General features: G+C 38.8%; 1 protein-coding gene across 1 annotated transcript in view; it reads left to right on the top strand.

Annotated features, from left to right (window-relative positions):
- The window catches only part of pde1cb (phosphodiesterase 1C, calmodulin-dependent b), a 40262-nt gene that overhangs the window by 10733 nt on the left and 8065 nt on the right, over nt 1-21464 (top strand). The window contains exons 3-11 of the mRNA XM_079453616.1: nt 12636-12749; nt 14543-14725; nt 15432-15498; nt 15586-15702; nt 15782-15922; nt 18323-18423; nt 18843-18971; nt 19949-20050; nt 20757-20877. Coding sequence (XP_079309742.1) covers nt 12636-12749; nt 14543-14725; nt 15432-15498; nt 15586-15702; nt 15782-15922; nt 18323-18423; nt 18843-18971; nt 19949-20050; nt 20757-20877 — 1075 coding nt within the window. The remainder of the gene's footprint in view (nt 1-12635; nt 12750-14542; nt 14726-15431; nt 15499-15585; nt 15703-15781; nt 15923-18322; nt 18424-18842; nt 18972-19948; nt 20051-20756; nt 20878-21464) is intronic.

Below are 21464 nucleotides of genomic sequence, written 5' to 3'. Positions count from 1 at the left end.
GTGTATAATGAGGTTTTTGAATAGACTGATCGTAACTGTGAGGGGCAGGAAGTAGGCTACATCCCCTACCCTGAACGCGATCCCAAAGGGACGTGTGTTTCCCATTCATTAGCTTACTTACAAATGCCCGGTCTGTTTTGGAAAACGCATGCGTGGTCAGCGGAGTCTTGCCGTGTAGATGCATCTGTCACTCAGCCCACACGTCTTTACATCGTTTTTACCCCTCAAAAAGCGATTAGCATCTTTTTGGATAAACATTAGCTTTCAGTGAGAGAGCTTTAGATTTCTCTGTGTCTTCTCTGTTCAGTGAGTGGCAGAAGCAGTACATTCATGACCGAACCGCAGCTTGTAACCCAGTCTCATATAGTCACGAAATGTAATCTATTGGTTCGTGTTTGTGGACATGAATTTCCAGATTTTTTTGTGTTACTCACAACGACTTTCATTACACAGACTGCGTGTGTATTAACATTTATATATATATAACCTGATATTAAAAGAAGTCATACATATTTTAGGACGTGGCTAACCAACATCTTACTTCACCCCAAACCCTAAAATCACAGCTGCAAAGGCTAATTTTGCTAATATGAGATTGCACTGATATATATTTTTACATAAGATAGATACCGCATATTAAAATGCATTATACTGAAAGTCGTGCTGACTGATAGTAACCAATGCCTCTCTGCTTGAAAAAAAGCCACATATTTTAGCACCGTAAAAGCGCCTGTGGATCCGGAGCCTTACAGTTAGCAATCTGCAAAAACAGATTACTACCACTCGAGGATCTGCAACTCTCCGGACTCTCGAACGCTCTTCAAAACCTTCTCTGCTCTCCTCTGTCCGCCTGCTCCCGCACCTTCATCGGAGTTAACAGCTGCTGATTTTGCATCGTTCTTCGTAAAGAAAACTACTGCCATCAGCAGCCAGTTCTCTACGCCACCATCTGTCGAACCCGCCCGCATCGCTGACACGTGTGTGCTCCCCGCCTTTTCTACTCTGTCTGAAGCTGATGTCTCAAAGGTCATTGGCTCCAACCACCCTACCACCTGCCCACTGGATCCCATCCCCACCCATCTCCTCCAGGCCATCTCTCCAACGGTTGTGCCTGCTCTGACCCACATCATCAACTCTTCGCTCACCACTGGGACATTTCCCACAGCGTTCAAAGAGGCCCGCATCACACCGCTCCTAAAGAAACCCACCCTCTACCCTACACTGCTAGAAAACTACAGGCCTGTCTCCCTTCTTCCCTTCATCGCCAAAGCCCTGGAGCGAGTTGTGTTCAATCAGCTCTCCTCCTTTCTCATGCAAAACAACCTTCTGGACAGCAATCAGTCTGGTTTCAAGACCGGTCATTCCACAGAGACTGCACTGCTCTCAGTCATCGAAGCCCTGAGACTGGCAAAAGCATCATCCATGTCATCTGTGCTTATCCTACTGGATCTGTCTGCTGCCTTTGACACTGTCAATCATCACATCCTCCTGGCTTCTCTCAGTGCTATGGGTGTCTCTGGCATGGCGTTGCAATGGTTTGAGTCCTACCTCTCGGGTAGGTCATTCAGAGTATCCTGGAGAGATGAGGTCTCCGCGTCCCAACAGCTCAACACGGGGGTGCCACAGGGCTCAGTGCTTGGACCGCTACTCTTCTCCATTTACATGACATCCCTCGGCTCGGTCATTCAGAAGCATGGCTTCTCCTATCACCGCTATGCCGACGACACACAACTCTACTTGTCATTTCAACCGGACGATCCGACGGTCGCTGCTCGCATCGCGGCATGCCTGAGTGACATCTCGCTTTGGATGAAGGATCATCACCTGCAGCTAAACCTTGCAAAAACTGAACTGCTTGTGATCCCGGCCAACCCAAAGATTCACCACAACCTTGCCATTCAACTAGGCTAATCAACGATTACACCGTCCAGCACAGCCAGAAACCTGGGAGTGGTAATCGATGATCGGCTTAACCTCACAAGTCATGTTGCCAGCACCACCCGGTCCTGTAGATTCATCCTCTACAACATTAGGAAAATTAGACCTTTCCTATCGGAGCACTCTACGCAAGTCCTAGTCCAGGCTCTTGTCCTGTCCAAACTGGATTATTGCAATGCGCTTCTGGCTGGACTTCCTGCTTGCACAATCAAACCTCTCCAGATGATCCAGAATGCGGCGGCAAGAGTGGTCTTCAATGAACCGAAGAGAGCGCATGTAACTCAGCTCTTCATCAGGTTACACTGGCTCCCTGTTGCCGCCCGCATAAAGTTCAAAGCTTTGCTCCTGGCCTACAAGACCAACACCGGATCTGCACCATCGTATCTCCACTCGCTAATGCAGATCTATGTTCCTGCCAGATCACTGCGGTCTGCAAAGGAACAACGACTAGTGGTACCATCCCAAAAAGGAAAAAAGTCACTCCCCCGTACCTTCTCTGGATCTCTTCCACATTGGTGGAATGATCTACCAGCTGCTACAAGATCAGCAGACTCGGTTGCCATCTTTAAAAAAAACCTAAAAACGCATCTCTTCCGTCAACACGTTGCTGATTGATTTTTCCTAATTCTCTTCCCTTTCCTTCTTTAAAAATTTTTTTTTTTTTTAAATAAAAAAAAATACTAACCTCACTATTCTTAGCTTTTTATACTGTGCTAGGCTTTAATGGACTAGTTTGATGCACTTATGTATTTTGTTGCCTATGTTGTTATAACTGCTTTCAATGTTTCCTCATCTGTAAGTCGCTTTGGATAAAAGCATCTGCTAAATGACTAAATGTAAATGTAAAATGTAAATTTGAAATACCGTAAAAATTGAAGTTCATGATGAAGATTATTTTTCACATCTTTTGTCGTTTCGGCTAAAAGCACACGTTGAATGCTATGCGCACATGCAATAATGAAATTTCAAATAATAATTTCAACAAAAACTTACAAATCCAGATACTACTTCTTAGCTGTAGGATCTTTGATTTTCTCATTCACCTTGATTGAAATTCAGCTGGAGCTTCATTTGCCAGAAATCACTGGCAGCCTCAGAAAGCACTTTAGCAAATGTGCATGAATATCTCATGAGCAGTCGATGTGAATAGTGGCTTTGCATTAAGATGCTGAATTTATGGCCTGTTGCATTTCCATGAGTATGATGGAAGCTGCACTATCTCTCTCTCTCTCCCCCTCTCACAGCTAATAAACCTCATACAGTATGATGATGAATAGGGCTGGTGTTTAAAATAATAACTCTTGTGCTTGTAAAATGCTCATGGCTATTAGCTTTAGAAAGCCGACTTGAGGCTTATTTAGCCTCTCATCTGATTATATTACACACCCAGACAGCTGTTCATATGCTTTCACCTAACCACTACAGTAAAGGCTTTTTTACAAGATAACAATATGTGAAACTATGCAGTATTTTTGCCTAAAGTGCTTACTCACCTTTAGTTCGGTTTATTTGGTCAGGACCATGGGCAAAAAATTATGCATTGTAGCATTTTCTCGCTGTGAGCAATGGCTCGGGCAGCCGGAGGCATTAAAATGTATTCCAGTTTTAAGGTGCGTTTAATCCAGACAGCGCCTTACCGCTTTAACAGGTGAGACTGTTAGATTAAACAATTAAAAATACCCACATACTATTTTAGACACATCATAAATTCTGCAATAACAATACACATAACCTCAAACAAACATTCAAACAATTACATTTCCCCAGTCTCTATCGGGATAATCCTTGCAACGTCATAACCAGAATGTCTGGTCCTATTCAGATGACGTTACACAGGAATCTACCTTTACCCAGTGTGGTTATAGTTTCACAAAGGTAAGTTGTATCGTTGTTTAATGTAATATGCAAATCAAATATTCTGAATTAATATAAGTGTATTGTGGTTATTTACATGATACCCGAATGAAAGAATAAATAAATGATGCAGATAACGCCATACATTAACCGAAGCCTGCAGATGGCTAATGCTACGGCTACACGGCAAACCATAAACACACCATACACATATCAATCAAAATACATATTTATGGTCACGTATGGCCTCTTCGTGACAGTCGCGTTAGAATTATTAGGTTCAATCTGACATTTTGGTCAATTTTGTTATTCACATATTTCTTATTCTGTGACAATTTATATACATTATGCACTGCTTGTTTTTTTTAAATGTGTGCATTGTGGTACTTTAAGAAAACTAAAAGTTTCTATATACAAAATCTAATATTAATACTATAATTTGGTGCTATAAGGTTCTATCTGGAAGAGCCAAGAAGCACTTTGAATGCACACAAGACGACCAATCAGGATCAGCTTTCTTTGTCATGTGACCGGACTCCTCAGTGACTGAGGACACTTTGTTTAAAAGAAACCGCAGGGTTGACTGTTTTATTGAGATTCTTGTCAACGAGAGCAGCTCAACACGAGTGTATTTTCGTTTAGTTTTTCCGGATTTGTCCCAAGTATATTATCGAGGTCATCGTACAACTTGTACATTCTGAACTTGGATATACTGCTGGCGGAGTTTCTTTACCTTAAACCGGCACTGTTCCACGGATCTATTGAACCCCCTTTCCCTGAGTTGTTTGCTAAAGATTTGTACTATCGCTCGATTCATGTTTTCGAAAATTGAAATGCAATATGGTCATCAGACCAAATTTCGATGAGGCTACTCAACTCCAAGTTTGTCTGCGAGCATCCATGCTTAAGGGTGCTCCGATCAGAAAATTTTTGGCGTCGATCACGATAATCGATTGTTGGAACCGATACAGTTACCGATCATAGGATCTATATGAACCCTCTATTTTTTATGTAGAATTCGTTATTTAACAATTTCAGAGAACAGTACATATTACCTAATGCATTGATAGATGAAAAGAAATCATAGGTTGACAACTTGCAAACATATTCCTGTCCCTTTTTAGAAAGTAAACATAAATGATAGAAGCCATAGGAACAGCTAAGAGTATAAAATAGCTTTCTTGTTTAATAAATACGAAAAGACAACAGAATAAAACTGTCATGATTCTCGTGGTGAGACACAGAGAGAGGACCCATGTGCAGACAGCGGGTAAGGGGTTAACAGATAATTGAATAAATAATAAAACAAAGACCCACGATGGGGTAACAGCACAAAACATGGATACAATAACATGACTAAGACTAACTACACAAAGACTTAACATAAACTCAAAACAAGAACTACAAATACACTGGACTAGACTTGACAAGACACATGGACTCACCACACAACCACAATTAACCCATTACAAGAAAGAAGACACAAGGGCATTAAATAAGGGAGAAAATCAAGAGGGAAACAGTTGAAGGGCATTAATCAATAACGAGGGTAACGAGAGGATAGGAACAAAGACGAGACAGGAGAGAGAGTATGGAAGGCCATAAGAACAATAATTGCCTCTCTCCACACAAAACATGAGATTCTGTCATGATCCTGCCACTAAACCAAGAGAAACATGACATGATGCGGCAGAATCATGACAAAAACAAACATGTAAAAACTACAAACTTTCGTGAGAGGCAACCCCATTTAAATACAGGAATGGATGTCCTGAAAGTTCGATGTTTCAGCATTTGTGAAGACATACCAAGAACCATAGCAATGTTCTGGTGTCGCACAGCTGTAAGAATATAAATCGTTTGCTATCTAGATTATTTTTGGTCATGAATATGGACAATGTCGCAAAACCCCAAACATCCCTTATATCCGCAACAGACCATTTTTACAAGATATAACATTTTTAGATACGTCATGACCACATAGTTTTTGAGTTCGATTCCGTACACACTGTGTATAGTTTTTGTAAATGCTTTTGTCACTATCTGCATTTTTCAAGGGTTAATTCGAATGCAGACAGTTATCACTCTGGTAAACCGAATGTATCTGCAGTGTGTACGTGTATCAGTTTACTTCAGACTGCAGTGAATATCAGCCGATAATGATCGGCGGGCGACCGATCAATCGGAGCACCCTTAACCATGCTAGTGCAAACTGTCAACAAGCACTTGTCATCACTCCATATTGCACAGCTACGGCTGCTGGTTTAGTCCCAAAAAGTGCAGTACTTTAAAAATGTCGGTCTGTTCGAGGTCCCCTCAAATTTTCGTTTGAAAGTGTACTGTGACCACCTCTTCACCGTCCTCTTTTGGTGCACACTCGATTGCTGCATTCACACCTGCGCAAACGAACCGCACCAAGAAGAAAAACGAACTCTAGCGCCATTCAACCGTACTAAATGAGTCAGGTGAGAAAGCACTCGAAGACAGAATGTATGATAAAACGTAAAAAAGTGACTAAAAATTAAGTTTCTCCTGGAAAGATTTTACTTTGGTGAACTTGATTGACAGGTGCTAAAATTGGTGGCTATGTTCTTCCAGTCAAACATAATTTTCCACCCACGTGTTTGGGACATCTGTCATTTCTGACTGAAACAAGCTTTGTGTGTGGAATGATAAGAAATGCTATTGTTGTTGTGCGCCTGATGGACGGCATTATCTCTCTGAATTTCAAAATCACGTAACTGACGTTGTTTTATGCTTTTGGTTCATAACAATTTTCTATACCAGGAATGCACATAAATATTTGTCTCACGGAATACTCATTAAACAGAATAAACTTCTGTGGGAAATATCTCAATTATTTCTCATAGACAACAAGTGATCAGATATGTCTCCTGAGAAAATCTTGTCCAAATGTCCATCAGAGTTTCAGAAGATATGTCAACTCTGTCTAAAAAAACAGAGCTCAGATTTGTCAAGTATGCATGCAATTTTATTGAAGATCTCAATAGGAACTCAAACATTTCTCACCAAATTTAGATTATTTTACTTCTACAATCTACGTTCATTTCACACCTAGCTTTGAAAGAGCAACCTGTGAGCAATAAAATAACAATGTTAGTGGTTATATGCAGGGCCCAGTTTTTCAAAAGTAGTCCACTAGGATTTTGGATAACGGATTGGATCAAATCTTGAAAATGTGTTTTTCAAAAGAAAAAATGGATTACATAATCGGATTAGATCACGTAATCCAATCTTGGTTTTGATCCGGATCAAACCTTTAGTTTGGGTTTTTCTGAACTTTTTTGTAGGATTTGGATCACTTTGATCCAAAATATCTGGATTAAACTGATCCCATCAGAAGGGTGGATTCAGCGTGGATTTCATGCCCAAAATGTAATGAAAACTTAAAAAATGTATCAAATAATACTATATTTGGATCATGCAGTATCTTACAAGATATCCTATTTCTTCATAAGGTTTTAATTGTATTTGTTCATCCGTCAGGCTACAGTGATTAAACCTATTCAGCCTTTCAGTATAGGCCTAAAGCAAAGTAGAAAGAGTTTGGCCTCATAAAATAATTATCCAAACCAAAAACAATACATTTTATTCTGTCACTAATTGATATATATATTCATCACAATCGAAAATATTTTAGTTTTTAGAATATTTATTAATGATGCATGCAAGGATTACAGAATAACCAAAAAAATGCAAAGAATGGCAATCACTGATTTTTGAAATCCAATACAAAACCAAATCAGAAATAGTGTCTAACTATTGTGTTCCTTGTTGCACGTCCTGTTTGCTCGTTCTGGCAGAGGAACAACTGACTCTGACCAAACTGCAGCAAACCAAGGCCAGACTTGAGATACGCCTCCTAAAGGCTACTCTCAGACAAGCTGGTCTCTCCACATCAGATGTGGAAGTCTGAAATTATTGTGGAGTATTTGACATTAAGTCTTTTTTTTAATTCAATATATCTATACTTGATGCTTGTTATAAGTATCCTCAATGTACAGTGTTTGTGTTGTAGGTCTCAGATGAGCGGACTGCAGGAAGAGGATGGGGTGGGGTAAATGTGTGTGTTTTCATTTCAAATAAAAATAAACTTATATTGACCCCACATTGGCTATTCCACTTGTTGCTCTTTACATATCTATAGTTCTACATTGAGATTTCCTATCCTGTTTGAGCACTGGTTATCCAGATTTGGTGATCCTGAAAAGTTCCTATCCGGATCAGATTGATCCAATCCGATGTTGCTTTAAAAAACTGGCTCCAAAAGTAAAATGGATTACGTGATCACGGATCGCAAAAAAAGGATTACTAAATCCGGATCAATTTTATCCGGATTAAACCTTTTGAAAAACCGGGCCCTGCAGATCAAACTGTTTGGCTGGAGTCAAAAGTGTGATGTAACTGATTTGAGATCAGGTGTTGGGACGAACAGGGCTGTTTGTTTGGGTTTCCCTCTCATCTGTATCCATCTGTCGAACCATTGACTGGAAAATGTTAATCTTCCTCTCTGATTGAATTGACCTCAAGGCATCAATGTCACTCCGTGACTGTGTGATCGTCAGGGTGACAGTCGGCCAGCCACTTACTCAAGCTCACGGTATGAAATCCTTTATCCTCCTCGGCTGGATTTTGTTCTGCGGTTATGCCCTCTGCTTTCACATTAAGCTACAAATGTAACATGAATGTCAGATGTACGGTATATACAAAATGTACGGTCTGCGTTTACCCTTTGGGAAATTAGGTGTAAGCGTGATGCTTGTCATGACGGTCCCCAGAGGATCATGTGATACGTGACAAGGTCATCGCAGGAGACCAAATCACTGTGGCTATGTTCAGAGTGGAATACGTGGGCTTTGTATCGCCAACAACTTCACGAAATGATATGCATCCCGACACAAGGCCACGGTGCGATACGTATCCCGAAACAGGTCCATTTTTATTACATTTCTCATATGACACGTTTAGAGAAAAATAAACGTGCAAAAAATGGCCATTCATAACTACTTATCCGTTAATCTGACAAATCAATGCAAAAAGTAGTTTTGAGAATGAGTATAAAGTTGCAAAAGATCAGGTCCTTATACAGAGACCCTTGTTTCTAAAACAGGCTTTCTACGCTACATCGTATGTATGCATGTGTTTTACAAATAGATCTGGATTTGGGTAGATTTGACTGAGACCTTAGATAATATCGACTTCTTATGGGAATTTTTTAAGTATTTAAAAACGTACTGTGGTATAATCTGTTTAACACATTATTTGTCGTGGCTTGTTGCTTTAATTAAAAGAAGTTGTATTATTTCACATGGATGCAAAATGTCCAGATCATTCTAAGACCTGTATGCGCTCTAAATGCCTTGTTAAAGCATAAATAAACATCTGTTTGTGTTGTCAATGAATTCTAGGTTTTTTAGATGACAGCATCTGATAAATGACAAACAAGCAGTGAATCGATCAAGTCTGTGACCTTTCACAAGCTAAACATTAATAAACTGCATTACATTTGAGCAGAATTTCCAATAATCAGATCCTTCACAAGAGGTCATTAAAGTAGTTCATAGAAAATGTCGAACATTTGGAAAAAATGTTGTTTCAACCCCAATGGCTTTCTTTGTAACCAAAACATGGATTTTTTAAGTGTTGTTTTGTGTTCTTTGTTTACCAGAACCTTTTGGTTAAAAAAAAATAATAAAAGCATCATTAAATAACCTTGTGTGCCATGTATCATATATAAGTGTTCTGAAGTCATACGAACAGGTTTGATGAAAAACTAAAATATAATTCACTATTTGATGAAAGTCTCACATGTGTCAACACAGTTCACAGTTTGCTCTCCTGTTGTGCATATTACTGTTGTTTCTGGCTGTTTTAAAAGTAAATGTTGTAAATATGTTAACGATGCAATTTAGGCAAAGACAATTCAAATTGAGATAGAAAGAAGTCAAGACTTTGATCAAATAATGGATTAGACCTGTTTTAGTTTGTTTGTATGCTTAACGATACTTGGAATATTTAGCCAGTTATTTAAATGATGCTTTCCCACCCTATTGATGCTTGACAACAGGTGGTCATAGTCCACTCCTAATGTAAAGAAAAACACAAATCAAACCTTTTTTAAGAACATAGAAAGCCATCAACGGGTTTAAAAGACACAAGGGGGAGGTAAATGATAAAATACATTTTTGATTGAACTACCCAAAGACAGTCTGTCAGTTCTGAAGACAGTCTGATTGTTTTAGCAGACACACCAAAGACTGTAGAGCATGTGAGAGGTTTGTTCTGAAAGCCCTTCCAGCTGGAGGACTATTGAAAATGAATGTGATAAGACAAACAGGCTTTATTTAATCAATTGACTCAATGAAATAGGAATCTTTTGCGCCAATGTCACCATTACGTCACAGCATTAGCTGTAGACAAAACAAGGGGAAAACTGGAGGCGGGCAATACAAACCAGCACTGAGTCTGCACAATGGATTTCAAATATAATCTTGCCATGTTGTTACCTGCTGCAATTGCCCGAAAAAACGACGACGGTTGTAGTTAAACACAATAAACCAGCGGACCAGTAGAAGTGATTATCAAAAATGCTGGCATTTTCGTCGTACACTTTATAAGTTAAAGAAACTACTGTATTCTGTTGGTATGGATTATGGTTTGGCTATGTGTTTAAAACTTCTCTTGTTTGCCCATTCACAACACGGGGAACAAGTTAAGTTATTTTTCACGTATTAGCGCATACAGACGTGTTATGTGCCAGGTGTGTTAAGTAGTTGCATTTGCTACCGTTTGCCACTGTGAGTACATATGAGCATCACGATGTATACATGTTTTTCTATACTATGCACGATTGTGTTTTTTATCTGGTATGTGTGGATGTCAGACCACTTAACTGATATGGAAGGTAATCCTGACAGTTCTTCCATCTATTGAGAAAGTGTATAAGGTTGGCCAATCTTTTTCCTTATGTTAAAGTTCACAATTTCAACAACAGTCCCAGTCCCAGGCAATTACTTACCTTACACATTCAAATTATATCAGATTTTCTCAAGTCATTGTAAAAAAACAAGCTATCAAAACAAGCTCACTAGCATTAGTCAAGCGCCAAAGGGAATCTTTCTGCCTCCACCTATAAAAACGTGTCACAATGTTTTCTAACAGCGGCCTGTAGAGAATGTGAAGCTGACGTTATGCCCTATGTTGGATGTTGCAGTGGCGCCGCCATCTTGGGAGGATAATACTCCCCTGCTTTTATTGTTTTGATATGTACCGTTACTTGTTTTGTTCGATACAGTATATGGAGATATTAAAAGTGAAACATCAATGGGCTTATACTGAACGACTCTGTGCAATGCTATTCGACGCACTAGCAGCCATCGTCCCCAGATGTGACGTTGATTAACAAGCTCTATAAGAACAATCGTTTTAACAAGCTCCTGGTACCATGCCAATGCAGACAGAAGTGAGTACACACCTCATATATTTGCATGTGACACCACTACTTTGCTACAATGTAAAGTAGTAAGTGTACAGCTTGTATAACAGTGTAAATTTGCTGTACACTCAAAATAACTCACAGCTATAAATGTCTAAACCGCTGGCAACAAAAGTGAGTACACCCCTAAGCTAAAATGTCCAAATTGGGCCCAAAGTCTCAATATTTTGGGTGACCACCATTAATTTACAGCACTGCCTTAACCCTGTTGGGCATGGAGTTCACCAGAGCTTCACAAGTTGCCACAGGTTCCACTCCTCCATGACGACATCACAGAGCTGGTGGATGTTAGAAACCTTGCGCTCCTCCAGCTTTCGATTGAGGATGCAAGTGCATATACAGTACCCTCCACTATTATTGACACCCTTGGTAAATATGAGCAAAGAAGTCTGTAAAAATAAATCTGCATTGTTTCTCCTTTTGGTCTTTTACTAAAGAAATCTATAATATTCCAATATACATTTCATTGAAGTAAAACAATTTGAAGTGGAGGGAATATAACATGAAAAAGAAATTATGTTATATACATTTATTAATAATAAAGGAAAACTGAATCTCCAAGTTTTTTGGGACAATGTTCAAGAAACTTATTTTGAATTGAAGATACGAGAGCACCAACATTTGAAGGATCTTTAGAGAATCTGTATGCAGGTACTGACTTGCCATCTATTCTCAAACCTCGAAAGACATAAAAGAAAAGACTCAGAGTTGTTGAATGCAAGGGTGCCAATAATTGTGACCAGGGTGTGTTAGAGAACACATTTTTATCACACAGCACAGTGCATGGTGTTTATAGAACAAGCAAGATTTTTCTTGTAAATAATATCTAACAAATGCATTATCTATTTATTAATTCTTTAGTTTTATAGCTGAAAAACATTGTAGGTTTTCTTTTGGGGAGAATTCATAGGACAGACTTTGAGGTTGAGTTTTTACTATTTAGTCTCGTATGTTTTTGATTTTCTCTGTAAATAATTTCATGAATTCATTGCTACCAAGTTGCGGCGGAATAACCATGTCAGGTGATGTCTGTTTTTGTAGCAAAATAAAAACCTTGGATTGTTTTTGTTAGTTTCTATGAGGTTAAATAGAAACTGCCGAATGTGACTTTCATAAGGAATGTCATCAAACTGTCAAATATTTTGTTTGAAAAGTTTTAACCCTGATGTTTTTATATTTTTGTCAGGAAGGGAGGTGTTTGATCTTTGTTTTGTTTTGCTGGTACTGTATTGGCTGGTACTGTCAAATAAAGGCTTGGTACAGAACAAAAAGTTGTTCAGTTGTGATACTTGAATTAATGTAGGAATGTTTGATTCTTGTTTTCCAGATTACGATGTTTGGTGAAACAGCTGGAGAGAGGAGAGGCGTCTCTAGTGGATTTAAAGAAAAACCTGGAATATGCTGCTGCTGTTCTGGAATCAGTGTATGTTGAAGAAACAAGGTAAAGCAAGCGTTTTTCATCTTATGTGTAATATTTTCATTAAAATATAAGTGTTGAAATACAGCTGCGTAAACAATTAAGAGACCATATTTAAATTATTTTCGTTTTTTCTGAACTTACTGTTTATAGATACAGTTACACTTTAAGACAATATCCATTATAAAACTGTAACTCAAATACATTTTGATACACGGCTAAAATAACAAAAAATGTGCTTCTGTTCAAATATTTATGGACCTAACTGTATGTGTTTGGGTAAAATTATCATAATTTTGTTTCATGCTGTGAACTACAAACAATATTTCTCAAATTTCAAATTAAATAGTATTTCTATATTTATTTTTCAGGCCTTAATATTCACTTTTAGCAATACAACAGTAATATTTATATTTATATATTAATTTATATTTATAAAATAATTTTCTATGTGTTTAACTGGATATATTTTAGTTAAAATATATTATAGATCATTTCATTGATACTGTATATTATATATATAGTATAGTGCATTATGGGATACGGCATATTGCTCTAGTTTTCAACTGCCCATCTGGCATTATGTGGATAGTATACACACTACAAAAAAGTAAAATGCATTTCCAAATGTAGCCCTTTCCTCATGTTGTTTCTTGTGTGATCCATCATTCAAATCCCGAATTGGTTGCCAACTACAGATTTGCTCTCAGTCCTGCCTGACTACATTCCCTTTTCTGCAAATATTTGAACCCACTGTACTGCTCGGGAAATTCATGACGATGGATTATCCAATCGTTCAATGTCAGATGCTGATCCAGCTTTTCCATACAATACAATACAAGAACGAGACGAAGATCAGTCTAGCGGAACCTAAAGCAATTCTCTTCTGCAAATGGAGGTCAATACTGTTAACAGTTAAAGATCTTAATCGTGACAATCTCAGATCAAGAGGTCATTTGAAGGGTACCAGAGGTCATCTCCGCCTCTGTGTCTTTCAGCAAGACCTTCAAATAAGAAAGAAAACAGAACCACGGTATTATCACAATTTGGCAGTGTAAGCATTTGCACTAAGATTGATTGGTTTTCTTTCTAAATAATGCATTAAGAAATCTATCACTGTCATTGATTTTGCATTACAGTAATGAGAATTGGGTCTGTAAATTGACTCAAATAGTCTCCAAACATGAGGTTCACCACATAATCCTTATGTGCTATGTGAACACGCCTGTAGGCGTGTAAAGTGTTTCAACAAACCCCTTGAGACTCCATAGCCATCAATGGCATTTCATTTCTTAGTGACGGTATTCAGTGTCTCTGTGGAGGGATTCAGTCTCATCACGCCCCTCGAGCGCCTCTAATATATTTTTATTGTGATGCGTTGAGAGAAGACTCACATCTGTGAACATCTAGACGCCAGATCTGATAAAAGCTTACGGAATTATGTAAGCGGAACACCATCCCGGCCAGGGATTAAGTCAAAACCTCACGTGCCAAACCCCCATTCCTGATCTGACTACATTCACATTAGTGATTTAGGTGAAAATTTTAAGATTTTCGTATGAATATTTTATTTTTGATTTTGGTGTAAAATCAGACGGATTGAAAATGAAGTTCAACGTGAATTTTGTTTCACGTTGTTGTTCTGACACACAAAAAAAAGGACATACTGTGATATTTCCGTAATGATGCAGATAAGTGATGGATTAGTTTTAAGCTGCCCCGTCTATGGCTTGAGCTTCAATCACGGTTTTATCCTGCTTATATGCACAACTATAACCATGTTTAAAATAAAGTATATCCCTTTTTTCCTCTCCAAGGCGATTGGTCGATACAGAGGATGAGCTCAGTGACATCCAATCAGATTCTGTGCCGTCAGAAGTCCGCGATTGGCTGGCCTCCACCTTCACGAGGCAGATGGGGCTGATGCTCAGAAGAACAGAGGAGAAGCCGCGCTTCCGCAGCATCGTTCACGCAGTGCAGGCTGGGATATTCGTGGAGAGGTGGGGTCATGAACTTCTTTATAAAGCATAAAGGCCTGAGAACTTAAAAAACATAGATATTGTTCGGATCACTTTCAGAGCGCTGAATGATAAAATTGTGACAGCCAATCAAAATCCTTTCGGATATAAAGTACATTTTAAATGTACTGCAGCAAGCAAGATTAACATAAGAATAAACATAAATTCATCATCTCTAGATGTGGATGCTAATATATGAATGGTTACAGTATCTTTGTATTTATTGTTCTTGGTATAAATTAAATTACTGTTGTGATTTTAAAGCCTCACACAAAAGTCAGAGTCATGGACCTATGTTCATATCATTCATACCAAAGACAAACAAGATCAAAGTACAGAAAACACATCCAGCTTGATTCCCGTGTAATGCAATGCCTGAACACAGAGCCCATGAATCAATGATTCTCTCCAAGATGTTTTTTTTTAAGCCAGGCAGATTGAAACTCTCTGAATGATTATAAATCTATGCATTGAGCGAGGAGTGAGTCACGCTGTGCATACGCTGCGTACTTCATCCTCCTGACAGCTTCTCTTAACTACAATTTCTTTCTCTCTCATCTGTTAGCGTCATTCATTTAACACAACACAAATAAATTCTCCGCTTAGTCAAAGAATTAATTGAAAGTGCTGATCGTCCATCGCATGTGATGTTTTGGGGTTTGAAGGTGAACATTGCATCTCGTTCCAGGATGTACCGGAGAACCTCGAACATGGTGGGACTCTGTTACCCTCCTCCTGTTATAGCAGTGCTTAAGGTGAAACTCCCTTCTGGTCTTATAAACCGTTTTCATACCTTAAACATCTAAAAAAGAACCGTACATTGTTTAATTCGTACTTTACAGAACGTTGATCGGTGGTCGTTTGACGTGTTCGCTCTGAATGAGGCTAGCGGCGACCACTCGCTCAAATTCATCTTCTACGAGCTCCTAACCAGATATGATCTCATCACCCGCTTCAAGGTGGAAGAAACTCTTTAATAGTGACGTTTTAGCTCTGTTCCGGTCTGTTTCACAAGTTTTAACGCTGTGTCTGTGTCAGATTCCCGTCTCAGCGCTGGTGTCGTTCGTCGAGGCTCTGGAAGTTGGATACAGCAAACATAAAAACCCCTATCACAACCTGATACACGCAGCCGACGTCACACAGACTGTACACTACCTGCTGCTCAAGACCGGGATGGTGGTGAGCTGAATCACACTTAAACACACACACATGCTTATTTTAAGTGGGTTTAGACCTGTGTAAGCTGGTTTGCTGGTTTTATCAAGTCTCCCAGTTGCCAATTGCATTACAAAATAGCTCAAGAAGACCTCGAATCAGCATTGACTGACACTTTCTGTTGCTGTGTAAATGTAGCCTGTATGTCTTGACTGATTTTATAGACATTACTATCCAAAAGTTTGGGGTCTCCAACCCTTTGATCTGATGGCGTAGGATCAAAAGCATTTTAATGGCAAGAGCTACTTTGAAGATACGTCAGATTTTTATATTTTGAAACAAATTAAGTGAACTTTGACCTGTAATTTAGTCTACCTTTTATAGTCCGGCTTGTTTGAATCTTATGAATCTGGCAGAACGACACTCCATGTCTCACGCTCGCAGCAGATTGCTTGGTTGATCATTATGATCTAGTGTTCTGCACGTTCTCGGTATTGACACAGTGTTCATCATCTTGATATAGTTTCCGTGACAACAAGCAGAAACCTCAGATTCTCCGCATTAAGAGCAACACAATAACCATTTACTCTAGTGACAAACTGGCTTGTAAGCAAACAAAATACTCAAGCCTGAATATGTTCCTGGAGCTCACTTTGCGTTAGTGACACAAAGGTCACAGGTTCAACTCAGGGAACACACATACCGATAAAAATGTGTTTAATGCACTGTAAATCGCTTTCGATTAAAGCATCTGTCAACTGTGTAAATGTAAATATTAAACAAGCAACAGGATTGTCATGAGTCAATGAGCGTAGGAGATTTCTCTATTAAAGTGGAGATTCTTAAATGGTTTATTGATATGTGGATCTTTTCCAAATTACTTTGGCTTTCACCTGACTAATCTTTACAACACACACACACTTCTCTCATATCACTGCGAGTACACTTTAGCGATGGCTCCTCACGCACGACTCGAGACAAATGTGGTGAGAGTGTCATTTTCCAGAAGCGAATTGCCATGAGTTTGCTTGCACAGTTTCTTTATTAGCTGATTAAATATTAAGATGAAATTCCTGCGGCAATGAATGTACGTGCAAGCGAGAGCTCAAAAGTCTTTCCCTTGTATAAACTGAAGACTGACTTTTCTCTTATCATCTTTCATTTTCTCCTCGTCTCACTCAGTCTAATATTTTCTCATGTCACATTTCATTCAGTCTAGTTTTTCATCAGCTTGAGACTTATTTAGCACCTTAAAGTCCCAGTGAAAGCAACGATAACGAATTGTGTAGCGTGTATTGTATGCAGTGTGAGGCTAATGCAGAAAACATGTTTAAACATGCGCGCCTATAGAGTCAGAGTGTGCACTTCTAAACCCAGTTCTCTTTTTTACGTCTTCTTACTCTGTGTAACAGCGATCCATAAAAGGGAAGGAAGTCCGGTCGCTCGTCCTCTTATGCTCCCAATCTGCTCCGTGATACGAGACCGACTGTACGTGCACCGGCCTCGAATCCCAGATCTCGTCCCGCCTACCTCACTACACTCTGAAACGGACAAATAAACACAAAATGACGTCTACATTAAACAAAACAAAACAGACGCGTCACATTATATTAGATCCGTATATCTTTATAAAGTCCTCTTAAAGGGGCAGCAGCATAATAAAGATCTCTGTTTATAATGTTCATCAAATAACAAAGGACGGGCCATAAACACTCACTGATATTAAAGGAAATGATCTTTCCTTACATAAATTGTTAAGATAAAGAAAAAGGAGCATACAATAAATACACTTTAAATACGGTACACTTATACAGAGTTTATGTATAAGCAAGAAAATCAATAATCATCATAGCTTGTTTTTCTATATCAAACTAGACAGAACGTTAATGCCCCAGCAGTGTCAGATAGCTTTGGTTTTTTATTTGATTTTATTTGATTACATTAATGTTTAAGGTGAGATTTACAGTAAATATTTTAAGTAAAATTGTTAATGCTACTACGTAAAGAAAATGCTGTTGTAAAAAAACACAATATTCCACTTTTATTCATAGGAGTACTTTTTCAAATAAAACATCACAATACACTACTTTTGAATTATTAAATTTTTCGCTTAATCGTGCGAGTAATTGCGATTAATCACAGAAAAGTAATGCGATTCATCACGATTAAAAAATGTCGTTGCCCGTCACTATTAAAATTTGATTTATATGCTTGTTGTGTGCTATAAACTCCAGACATCACTGTTGGCCTCTACTATAGTTTGTGACATTGTTATGAACTTTAAAGAGACGTGTCCATTTTTTTGAGAAGGAAATCCCTAGAAAAGTCTCCCTTTGCTCTTCATGATTTCACTGCGGCCTTGGAGCAACAATTGAGATGTTAATGAGAATCATTTGTGATTCTTTTTCAATGGCTTTTCTCTAGCACTGGCTGACTGAGTTGGACATTTTGGCGATGATCTTTGCTGCTGCTGTTCATGACTACGAACACACAGGAACCACTAACAACTTCCACATTCAGACCAGGTAACAGCCTGTGAACGCTGCAGGGCAACGCACAGCCCATTCATCAGCAACCTACACACACAAACGCACACACCTGAGGTCACCAAACCCCAGTATGAGCAGACTAAATGAAACAAGCATGAAAGAAAGAAAAAGATAACCTGCTTTAACCAAAACCTGACTGGAGACGAACAGGAAAAAGGAGGAATTACATGCAAAATGTATTTGTTTAGGGTGTATTTGTATATGCTATCACAAATATTAAATACATAACCATGATTCAATTAAATTATAAAATGTTATATGTTTGCTGTTTAAAGCACTTTCAGATAAAGGGTTACAGGTTGCACATTTAGTCCAGAATAAATTATAATCAGATCTCTTAGATCAGACTCTATGAAAGCAAGATAATTATTGTAACATCACGTTTATTCCTGAAGGTCTGACACGGCAATCCTGTACAACGACCGCTCGGTTCTGGAGAGTCACCACGTGAGCGCGGCATATCGACTTCTGCAGGACGACGATGAGATGAACATTCTGTGCAACCTCTCCAAAGATGACTGGAGGTACACCAGCGTCTCTCCAAACAGAAATGTTTTTAAATCAAATTAAGCCCGAATTCGGAACACCCCCCCCCCCCCCTTTATGTCCTGCTGGAGACAAGGGAACACAAGGGGTGGTGGTGGGATGCTTAAGACTGAGTGACGTCTTGACTATTTATAGAGGCTCTGTCTCTCTTGAACTGATAGGTCGGATGCTGTGATTGCTGATAGCGGACCTGCCGAGTTAATTATCTGCTCCTTCTTCTCCCAAACTGAGTTAATAAAACATCATTAAAACGCTGATTCAACTGCACAGCTTAAAACATACAATAAGAACGCTACATTCATTTAAGAAACCTTATCAGAAATTGAACGTACTTGGATGCACAACAAAAATATTCAAATAAAAAGCAGTGAAACACAGCTAATACAGCTCCTATTAGCACTTGCACTGCAACTATTCAGCGCCTCCCTGGGCTGATACTGAAACAGCGCCTCCCCTGTGCCATAAAGCCGCAACTGCAGTTACAAATGACAGTCTGTAGACACAATACACCATATTTCTTGTGAAGACACCCAACGTAATATTTGCGTGAGACTGAGGCAACACGAAATTTTACGCAGGTGGCCGCCAACAATTTTTCTATATGGAAAAACCTGAGTTGGTGCATCTTAGATATCCAAATTTTTTGCGATGAAAAACTAAAAGAGTAAAAAAGAATAGATTGTGTTAAAGGGATTGTAATTCTGAAAGGCCGCAGTGCCATACGCATCCATTGTGGAGCACATTTATGTGCTGAAAGACATTTGTGACTGTTCACGCTGTGCTGTTCTCAACACAAGCCAGAGAAAGTCTGAGAAAAGTTTGGTGCAGTTTGTACTGCACAAAACCATTTTTATTCTCATTCAGTAAGAATCACTTTGAGGCGGAACACCACGGTGTCCTCTGGTGAGGAGAATAACTGCTGTGTGTGTTTTTGTGTGTGTGTGTTTGTGTTTAGAGAGCTCAGGGCGCTGGTGGTGGAGATGGTTCTTGCTACAGACATGTCCTGCCACTTTCAGCAAGTCAAAGCCATGAAGAATTTCCTCCAACAGCCTGAGGGGTGAGAAACCTTTATTTCTCCAAACAAATACCAAACATGTTGCACTATTGTCTGTCATTGTTTGCTTGTACAAAAAAGCATTTTAGTGCTTTTTCGTGGAGTTTTCAGTTGTGTTAACCACTTCTTAGACGTTTCTCCTAAATATCTTTAGATAGACACGAGATTGAATAGAAATGACACTCTAGTTGACATTCAGTATTGGTATAGAGACAAAAAAAATCTTTATGAAAGAAAATCATACAGATTTGGAATGACATGAGGGCGAGTAAGCGATGAAAGAGTTAAACTTTGGTCCATGCCACATGTAATGAGAAACGTTTGGGTTTGCGATAAAAACGTAAAATGGAATTGCAGGATTTAGTATGTGTGATAGTATTGAGATCTCTTTTGTAATTGTAGAGTCACGCGAGAGACATATGCAAACATCTATGTTTGATCTCCATTTAATCCCAGTGCTGTCTAGAGAAACATTTCTGATACTAAAGAGATCTCATTGGTGATTTCTCTCATGTGTCCATAACAACATAATCAGTCTTTCACACTGTTTGGAGACATTGTTTCATTCCATTAACACATTTCATGTTTGTTGAAAGCAAAAGTCATGATTCATTTCACTCCAGCAAACTGTTTTCTCAAACAGGCAAAGATCTATTCAGCCGTCATATTGAACACTCAGATTGTTTGTGTGTGTGTGTTTGTGAAACAGAATTGACAAACCCAAGGCTCTGTCCCTGCTGTTACACACGGCTGACATCAGTCATCCCGCCAAAAACTGGGATCTACATCATCGCTGGACTACATCACTGCTGGAGGAGTTTTTCCGACAGGTTTGTTTGTTCCCTAGGCTGGTTTAGCAGGTTTGTGTGAGTGTGTGTGTGTGTGTGTGTGTGTGTGTGTGTGTGTGTGTTGAGCAGGAAAAAAGACATTTAATCTTGTACAATGCTTTTCATCTTTTCTCACTTATCATTCTGTTCTCTTGGGATTGCCGACGTCTTTATACAGAACGTACGCTGCTGTTCATAAGTTTGGGGTCACCCTGAGAGCGATCGATTTTTACAACTTTAAAAAATAAAATGTTACTTTTCTATTGCAAGAAATTAATAATTGTTATTGTTTTGCATGTTTTTTACATGTTTTATTTAGTGTATGTGAGATACAATCTTTCAGATTAAACATAGTGTAAAAATAGGAATAATGCCTGATGAAAGCCTTTTAAGATTATTAGAATGGTTTCATGCAAGTGACCCTAAACTTTTAAACTATATTTCAAAAAGCCTGCGAATATAATTTGGAAATCAAATTCAAATGCTGGAATTAATGTTTTTTTTACAACCATTTATTAGTATCTAGTCAAACAAGGTAGTAATCCAGGGGAGAGCTGCACAGTCAGGGCATAGAGAAAGCGATATTACAT

Source organism: Barbatula barbatula (genome assembly GCF_947034865.1).
Source record: "Barbatula barbatula genome assembly, chromosome: 3".
Classification (NCBI taxonomy): Eukaryota; Metazoa; Chordata; class Actinopteri; order Cypriniformes; family Nemacheilidae; genus Barbatula; species Barbatula barbatula.
The sequence above is the reverse complement of the archived record's forward strand: the minus strand, read 5'-3'. Positions and strand labels throughout refer to the sequence as shown.